At 52.9% G+C, this 9,189-nt stretch overlaps 1 protein-coding gene across 1 annotated transcript; it reads right to left on the bottom strand.

The window, feature by feature from the left end:
- Window positions 1-5,109: 5,109 nt before the first annotated feature.
- BJX68DRAFT_252978 (tyrosine protein kinase SWE1) lies at window positions 5,110-8,364 on the bottom strand (the record flags this gene model as incomplete). The annotated part of the gene is made up of 2 exons (XM_071042636.1): window positions 5,110-5,838; window positions 5,893-8,364. The coding sequence occupies 2 exons, from the start codon at window positions 8,362-8,364 to the stop codon at window positions 5,110-5,112; spliced, it is 3,201 nt and encodes a 1,066-aa protein (XP_070902940.1).
- Window positions 8,365-9,189: the final 825 nt, after the last annotated feature.

Here is a 9,189-nt window from a genome sequence, read left to right as displayed (position 1 = left end):
GGCGGCGGTTATTGTTCTTCTTTAACCTCGAGGTGCGGATATCCAGTTCTTATATGTGGTAAGTATATGGAGTGTTTAGTATGAGCGAGGTAGGTGAGGTGAGAGAAAGAGAAAAGCGAGGGTATTTAGATGGGCCGAGACGAAGACGGGGAAGATATGACGGAGCCGGAGTCTGGAGATGAGCGGTGCGGGATGAAGGCTGCGTTGGAGTCGAACCTCGGCTTTGGGTTTCCAGGACCGCGGTCGATTTGTTTTAAGGCTGTTGTGATTGGGTCGTGTGCTCTGGTCTTATGAATGCCGTTTGGCACGTTTTTATGATTATGGATAGCATCAAAAGGAGCTGTTCGTTCTTGAATACTGCATCCGTGGATGGATTGACGTTTATCTTGTAGATTCATGCGGACGAGGTTGAGTTCCTGGCCTGGACCAGGGAATTAATACTTTAAATTCAAAACCATGTGGAGTCTATTCGATGATAAAATTCACGCGATATCTACCCTTAGAAAGATACAGATCTTATGCATTCAATATGTTGTACAATCAATCGCGACTCTTCTCTCCCGCCGCACCCTGCCCCTTCGGTTTCTTCTCAGTCCCCAGCGTCTCCAGATCCTTCTTCTTATAGTAATGCGGTGCAACCTCAACCAGCCACTCAGCCTGCAAGGGCATATTGCTGCGCATATACTCCTTGCTCGTCAAAACCAGCTCAAAGTAAATCACCCACCGCGGGTTCACCTCAAACAGCGTACTCGACGGGTGCAGGTACACCGTTTGCCCCGTTTTCACGGTGCGGTAGCTGTCGCCTCCGCGCTGGAGACGCGCGGCGTTGGGGAAGAAACCCGCCGTAATGGCCTTTTGGATCGGGATGAGGTTGTTTGACCCGCCGGAGCTGACGGTGACTTCGACGCGGTCGCAGAGTTTGGCGAGTTGGTCGCGGACGTCGCGGGCGCGGGTTAGACTGCGCTGTTGTAGGAAGTTCTCCTTTGCCCAGACGAAGCTGAAGTCGGAGTCGACCCATTGGTTCCAGATGTTGAGGAGCGTCAAGTGGTCGCCGCCGTCTTTGACAGTGAAGCGGTTTCGTGCACTGTCGGCGTGGATCTTCTTGTCCTTTGGTCGGAAGAATAGCGCGCTGGCTTCACCGAGCATCGACACGATGGAGAGGACTTCCTCCACGCACCCGTACTTGTCTGCGGCCAGGATCGCCTTGGCTAGCATCGGATCTGTAGGGAACTCTGCCATCTGTCGCCCGATCTTGGTGAGTTCTCCACGATCGTTCAGCGCTCCAAGGGCATACAGCTGCTCCAGTGCCCGAATAATCGTCTCCGCCGGCGGAGGATCCATAAAGTCGAACTCAAGAAGCTGGTCGATGCCAAGCGATTTCAACATCAGAATCACACTGTTCAAATTCGTTCGTTGAATCTCTGGCGTTGTGCTCTCTTCCAATTCGTTATAGTACGCCCACTTGGTATACAAGCGGAAGCACTTTCCTGGTCCAACACGACCTGCTCGACCCGCTCGCTGGTTGGCCGACGCTCGTGAGCAAGGCGTCACCACCAAGCTCTCCATGCCTGTCCGGGGGTTGAAGACGTTCTCCTTGACGAACCCAGGGTCAATGACATAGACGATCCCGTCAATCGTCAAACTGGTCTCAGCAATATTCGTAGCCAAGACCACCTTGCGCGCCTTGGGCGGCGTTGGCTCGAAGATCTTGGCCTGCAGATCCGATGGCAAGTTGGCATAAATCGGACATATAATCATTTCTGGTATTTTATTCCCAAGCTTCCTCGCGGTCTCTTGTAAGCTCTGTTCAGCGGCGTCAATCTCCTCTTGTCCGGTCAGGAAGACAAGGATATCACCTGGGCCTTGGGAAACGTGGATCTGGAAGACAGTCGTAATTGCAGCAGCCAGGTAGTTGGCCTCCGGCTGCTGTGTGTAGTGGATATCAACATTGTACATGCGTCCGGGAATATTGAAGATTGGCGCATTATCAAAGTAACTCTGGAACTTTTGCGCATCCATCGTCGCGGAGGAGATGAGCAGCTTTAGGTCTGGACGAGCCTTTGCGATATCCTTCAAGAGACCGCAAGCAATATCTGTGGGCACTGTGCGTTCGTGCGCCTCGTCAATCATCAAAGCCGAGTACTGTCCCAAGTCCGGTTCGGTGAGAAGCTCGCGCAGTAACATGCCGTCAGTCATGTACTTTAGCACGGTTTTATCACTTGTATTATCCTCGAATCGGATGGAGTACCCGACTTCGTTACCGATTTTCACGCCCATTTCCTCTGCAACACGCGACGCGACACTCATGGCTGCAACTCGACGTGGTTGCGTGCAGCCGACCTTCATCCCGTTCTTGGTATACCCGGCCTCATGGAGGTACTGCGGAAGCTGTGTCGTCTTACCCGATCCGGTCTCTCCGACAATAATCAGCACCTGGTGGTCGTGAACTGCTTGGATAATCTGGTCACGGAATTGGTAAATCGGCAGCTTCTTCCGGGTCTCTTCTATAGTCTGAGCCTTCTTCTCCGCTTCGTCAAGCTTCTCCTTCAGTGCGCGCTGCTCCTGCGTCATGAGCTTCTGCGTCCCCTTCATCGGCGCATCCACAGTGAAGTTGATTTTCTGCGAATCATCAAACACGTACTCGTAGTCTCCCTCGTCCACGTACTCCGCTCGATTGATCTGAGCCTTTGCCTTGGCTGTCTGCTCCTGCTCCCACTCTTCGTGCTCCGTAACAAATTTCTCCTGGCCCATTTCGTCGCGATCCACATAGCGCTTGTACAGTGCCTCCTCTTTCTTCTTCCGATCAATCTTGCCCTTTTCTGTGATATAATCCTCGGGCATCATATATCCATCGCGATGATCGTCGATCCGTAGCCGCTCCTCCGCGAGACGAAGCACCTCCCTGTTCCGCGCAAACTCTTCCTTCTCCTTCCGCGTCAGGTTCGGATTCTCACGCAACTCTTGCGTCTCCTCTGCAACCTGCCTCCGGTACAGAGCCAACTGCTCCATCTCGCGCTTCTTGAGGTATTCCTGTCGCGAGCGCAATCGCAGGTCAGGCATCGCAGCGGCGCGAGCTTTCGAATCGTCCGCCAACTTCCGCCGCCTCGCGGCTTCGCTATCCTTCGTCCGGTCTTCCACGATCTTCTTCGACCGGCTGTTGTCCTTGTCCGCCAGCCGCTTCGCAAGCGCATCTCGCTCCTCGATGTCTCGTTTTCGGTCCCGTTCCTTGCGCTCCTCGGGGTCTAGATCCGCTGAACTTGTCGTTGACCGCGGCGACGCAGAGCCATCTTCCAATCTTGTTCTCTTCGCCGGCGACTCCTCAAACTCCTCTCCCTCTGCTTCCTCCTCTTCAACAATGTCCTCGTCGCCCCATCGGTCCTCGAAATCGTCCACATCGCGCCGCCGCAACTTTCTTGAACGCTGTCGGTCCCCACTATGCTCGCGCTTCCGGCTCCTATTATCCTTTTCTCGCGTCCTATCCTCCTTGTCTCTGCCCCTGTCTCGAGTTCTCTCCCTCCGCCTATCCTTTTCTCTCTCAACATCTCTGGGCCCCAACGACGAACCCCCGTCCTCCTCTTCCATATCCAGCAGCATATACCTCTTCTTCGCCTCCCCGCGCGCTGCCGACGTTAATGTCGATGCACTCCCACTTCCAGCCCCATTCCGACCACTATCCTTACCACCCGAGCCCGTCGTTGTGGCAGAAGCAGCGCTCGTCACCCCCTTCCCAGCGCGTCGATACAACTCAGTGCAAAACTGGCCGATCTCTCCGGCATCGCCTTCTAGAAACGGGGTGAGCTTATCCTGGAGTGCGGAGGGTGAGCGCGCGGATGTCGCGGTTGCGAGTACGAAGTCGATGACTGTTGGGTCTGAGGCGCCGGTTAGGCGAAGGAGGGAGTCGGATACGAATGTTCGGTTGGACATTTTCGTGGTCGATAACTAGAAAGAGCGATAGAAGGATGCTATTATGTAGAGAGGAAATAGTCGGGACGTAGGAAAGGTAAAGTAGGAATTGCGAGGTGTTTTGGTTGGTGGTGGTTCTCTGCGGAGGTTTCAAGAGAATTAAGTGGTTTTGAGCATTGTTGGCCGTGCTGTGAGATAGGATGGCAAGGTAATATGATGTGTAAAAACGGGCAATCTACCCTTGGTTGTTGCTCCGCGAGACCTGGGTTATCGCAATCGAAGTTCGAAGATGAAGGATGGTTGGAAGAAACTCGCCGCCTTAAGCCAATGCCAAGCGTTCCTAAGTGGCAATCATCGAGCTGTCCTCAAACTAGCTGCAGAGTATACATTTTACTGCAAATACAAATTTACGCAAGGTTATAGGTTATTATTGAGCGTCCATTGGTCGCATTCATTCAGTAGTCTAAATAACAAACATAGCTCGTTCTCAAGCCCGCTTGATCACATCTTCCTGATCCGTGTCCATCGAGGTCATATAGAAAAGGAAACAAACAGCTTCAAGAAATTACAGCCGAAAGAAATCTGGTGAGAGACATGCAGGATAAGAATTAGAATCGTCATAGAACGCCCCAAAGTGCCCCCGGGAAACAGCAGATGAGTTCTCCAGATACTCCAACAAAGGAAACACAGAAAACCTCATCGCAAATGGAAAAGCTTTATTACATCATCGAAAAATACCCTGCGTCAACAAAAAAGAGAAAAGGGCCCGCTGAACGCAACGAGGGACACGATGTGTCTAAGAAAGGTTGTAGGAATCCAACCACGCAGATGCTATTGATATCATAGCGCGACGAGAAACCCAAGCATCGAGGCTAGATTGGTGGTACATCAACAAAGGAAAAGTAATGAGCGTAAGGAACCTCGAGCTCCGTTGCAGTGTAGCTGCTAACGCGCGAGAGGTGGTTGGATATATGAGCCTTGATGAGGTTTCGTCGCAGGGTGGGGAAGCCAACGCCGCAATGCGATAGTGATCAATATCAAGTAATTCGCATTGGCATGGCCGCTCCCACCGAGTGGTGGTCCGCGAAGAATGAACATTAAAAGTCCGTAGTGGCCGCATGAACGCCAGTCGTTAGATGGTACTGTAGGGGAATCCGGAAAATCACCAACTCCGTCCAAATGCAATAATATGTCAGGTCGTATTAATCAAACATCGATCATCTCGGCATCTTCGGCAAGAACATCGTCGGCAGGGCCCCAGTTGCCCTCATAAACAGTGGCCCCAGCCCGACGTCGCGACGCGACAAACTGGACTCCGTACGACTCCAGAACGTGGTCGGCGGTCGGCCGGTCAAGCGGTTCAGGAGAGATCATCCACCGCACAATCTTGTCTAAAGACTGTTCGTGGCTGGCATCAATCATGAAGGTTGGGGGGTCGGACAGCTCGCTGCTCCGAGTGAAAGGGATCGGTTTTCGATCCGTGCTGTTTCGGAGAAAATTGGGTACACCAAAGTCGTCATCGCCGAATTCTGACGCACAGAGTTCCTCGAAAGATGGTTCTTCTGAAACAGGGTTACCAGACGCATCACGGAAGACAGTGGTCTCAGAACTCCAGGTCAAGCTTGGAACATCACTCATGTCACCATTCCTGAGCTTCTGCCATGAAAGGCCGTTGTCTGGGAGTTCGACGTTGCCAGCAATCTCAAACATGATCAGGCCAAGGGAGAAAATGTCCGCGGGTTTGTCATAGCGCCCCATAAGGATCTCTGGTCCGATATATTCGCGGTCTCCTTCGCCTTCGATCCCCTCCTCGGCTGGCCATCGAGATGCCATGCCGAAATCTGCGATCTTCAAAACACCTTCAAAAGAGACCAAGATGTTTGCCGGCTTCAGGTCGAGGTGGATAAACCCGGAGTCATGAATATGTTTCAAGCCCTGTATATGATTAGTACATTGAGTTTGTAGACTGGAGGATACAGGGTTGCTTACCGTAGACAGCTCAAGCAAGATCTTCCAGATTCGGAAATCATCGAGTCTTGCTTTGAGTCCGACTTGGGCAAGGAAGACATCGAGGCTACCCTCTTCACAGTATTCTGTTTGGATATAAAGATGCCCGTGGTCTTCCCAGCTGTCAGTGAAGGATATGATGTGATCCGAGTTCGTGAGAGCTTTTAACGCGTCAACTTCGCGGATACGGCGTTCTCGGTCCTTCAAGCCTGTGTATGGCTGTTTGGCCTTCTTGACAGCCCAGACCTGCTCTGGCAGTGCCCTGGGCGACTTTGGGGTTGTCGAGAAGATTGATGACAGGGACAGCTCGTTCGGCTGAGAGACGCGGTATACTTGAGAAAACTCTCCAGTGCCAACAAGCTCAACGTGTTCAAAGCGAGACGTTAGGCATGGATCCACATCCGGAGCATGGTGTATGTTCAGAGGAAGACTGGGTCGCTTGCTGATAAAAGAGTCGCGCGGTCCTGTCGGGGTGGCCGGGAGGTTGAATAGATTGAAGTCGGGTTTGATAGGGTCGTTGTTCGCTGAGATAGTTAGACCACTGGGATCAGGAGGGTAGAGGTGTTCTTGTGGTGTATGGGGTGACCCACGTTGAAACCTGTCGTGTAGAGGACTAGAGTTGGTGCCTCGAGCCTCCGATAATCGCTCAAGAGAGGCAATCTGCGAGGCAGCGGGTGGATATGTTCGAGAGGGGAAGAAGGTTTGCTTTGTGGGTGTAGGTGGAAAATCGGATTCACTCAGCGGCTGGCAGTCCTGTCGGTTAGAAGGCGACTGCGTGTGTATCCCATCATCTCCATCTAGACTAGCGAAACTACCACGTCGCGAAATGTCACCTCGATTGAAAGTGTTGCCAAAGATGCCCATACCCCGCGCAAATGGGCCTGGTTTGGGACGTGAGCTTGATGGGTTGAAGGGCGAAGGCGGAGGCATATCAACCGGGTTGCTGAAGGTCGACTTTCCCAGCGGTTCCTCTGGGGGTCTTTGGCTTGTGGTGAACAAATTGATGGGTCTTTTACATGGTGTGTCGGGCATGTTTTTGCTGAAGCCCAGCATACTTTGAGGATCATCGACGTTGCGATTCTTCTTCGATATGAGGCCCGTGGACATGAACGCGGCTGGAAGGGGCTTCACCAGCTTGTAGTTTTCAGGTGTAGCGAAAGAGTCGGTAGATGATGTCGAGTCTTCCCGGGTAAGATGGCGCGCAGCAGTAGGCCGAGTAGCACCTGCTGGGAGTGATTTTGAGAAATTGAATATTCCCCTCGGCCGATCACTCTTTTGAACGGGCTCATGAGTTGGAGAGTCGTCTACAAGACTAGAGCTGGAAGAAGACTGTGTGATTGTCCGGGACAACGGATGGGCAGCAGGTCGCGATTGTGCCGGGCCATGACTGGTAGAGAATAAGGAGCTGCTCTGCGCAGGCCTTGGAGAAAACAAGCTCTCCCGGATCGGTTGGAATGTATTGCTATCCAAAGCCGGCCGTGAGCGCACAGTGAGAGGCGTGCTAGAATCAGGACCATCCGAGTCACCCATAGCCCTAGCTCGAGAGAACAAGGATCGGTCACTCTGACGCTGCTGCAGAGTTGACCGTCGCAGGGAAGAAGTGCGCCTGGGGACAGTAGCAAAAGGGCTGAATGGTGGCGTTGTCGACGTTGGAAAGAATAAGGCGTCCGTTTCTAGTGGACTCTCTGCCGTTTTAAGGTCGTCTGGAGGGGTGGTGCTTTCGCTGTCGAATATGCTAAAGTCTCCCGAGATGTTCACGGAGTGCACGCTCCGCCGTTTGGCCGATGGGCTTCCCCGTGATGCGCGATCTAGATTCATGATGCCATCGCTCCGCTTCAGCGGGCTAACAGCTGGATATGATCCGAATGTGCCGCTTCGTCGTTTCTCAATTCGGGATGCCGAAGGGCGGGAAGTAGGCGTACCCCCGTCGGCAAATACGGCAGGGTCGTTGGAGCACGTACCGACACCACCACCACCCATTTCGTCAGGCGACATGCTTACTCCTGGGATTGTCGGAGAGTTCTCTTCTCCGGGTGTGACAGGGATTCCGTGCGGAGGTTTTGCGTTACCTTGGTCGGTTGAGACGTTAAGAGCACGTTTTACTGGACTTCGAGGTGATGTGCGCGCGCGGCGCATAGTAGGTCGTGAGATCTTAGCGCTTGGTGGATATGGGATGGCGAACGGCGACTGATGCGACGAGCTGGGAAAGAGCACAAAGTTGCCCTGCACGGATCTTCGCGATGGTGATAATGGCGAAGACACATACGTGCTCTTGGATGGTGAGTGATTTCGAGACGCTAGAAGTGAAAAATTCGAGCTCTTCGAGGGTGAACGGGAAAATGATCGGCGAAGTTGTCGGATAGCCGAGTTGGCGTCCATGTGGTGAATACCAGAGTGAGAAGGTAAGTGAAGCGCGCCGCCCGCATCACGATGCGGTGAAAATGTCGCAACCATTGTGGGTGAAGTTTTGGTGACCGGGGAAGTGAAGGTCACGCTCAAGTATAGACTGTTAGTTTAGAATATGCAAGTGAGAGCTCAGTGTGTTGTGGCTCGAATAGATAATGCCGATGGCAGCAGGTCCGCTCGTCGAGCCGCGACAGGAAAATCACAACAACAAGACGCTATGCAAATAATGTGCTATGACGGACGTCTTTTCCCTCGCGATTAGCCAACCAGAGCCGAGGGAGCAAAGTCTTGACACGATAGTTGGAATGCTTAGAGAACACAGAGGGGTGCGAACGATAATCCCAGAGCAAAGACGGCAAACACAGGGCGAGGCGAGCTCGGAATTGACATCACAAGGTTTGTCGAGCGCTGAGGAATTCCAATGGCCGCTTGCTGACGTTCGCTCCCCTTTTCACTCGTGAATGTAAGGTCTAAGCCTCGATGAATTCCGAACCGAATGCACCAAGGCGCGCGCTTCGAACCGCGAGTGTCTGTTTACCTATGGTCGGGTTTCCCAAGCACGGCGGATGAAACGGAAATCGATAAGAGAATGTTTCAAGATGACAACACCAGCGTCGAAACAGGCAGGCGCGACGCGAAATGAAGGTGCGATTGAAACGAGGATAGGCGCGCGCGACTAGACCGAGGCGCAAATCCAAGACAAGGACAAACGCCCGCGACACCTGCGACAATTCCGATGCGCGACAGGTAGGGTGAAGATGCAGTGAGTGCAGTGTCGATATGATTGCAGGAGAACCAGCAGCAGCAACTCTGCGTCTCCCTTCCGTCTCCCTTTCTTTAAAACACAGATGAATGGGCTCGACAGGCGGCGAT

This window comes from Aspergillus pseudodeflectus (assembly GCF_044049435.1).
Source record: "Aspergillus pseudodeflectus strain CBS 756.74 chromosome Unknown BJX68scaffold_6, whole genome shotgun sequence".
In the NCBI taxonomy this organism is placed as follows: domain Eukaryota; kingdom Fungi; phylum Ascomycota; class Eurotiomycetes; order Eurotiales; family Aspergillaceae; genus Aspergillus; species Aspergillus pseudodeflectus.
The sequence above is the reverse complement of the archived record's forward strand: the minus strand, read 5'-3'. Positions and strand labels throughout refer to the sequence as shown.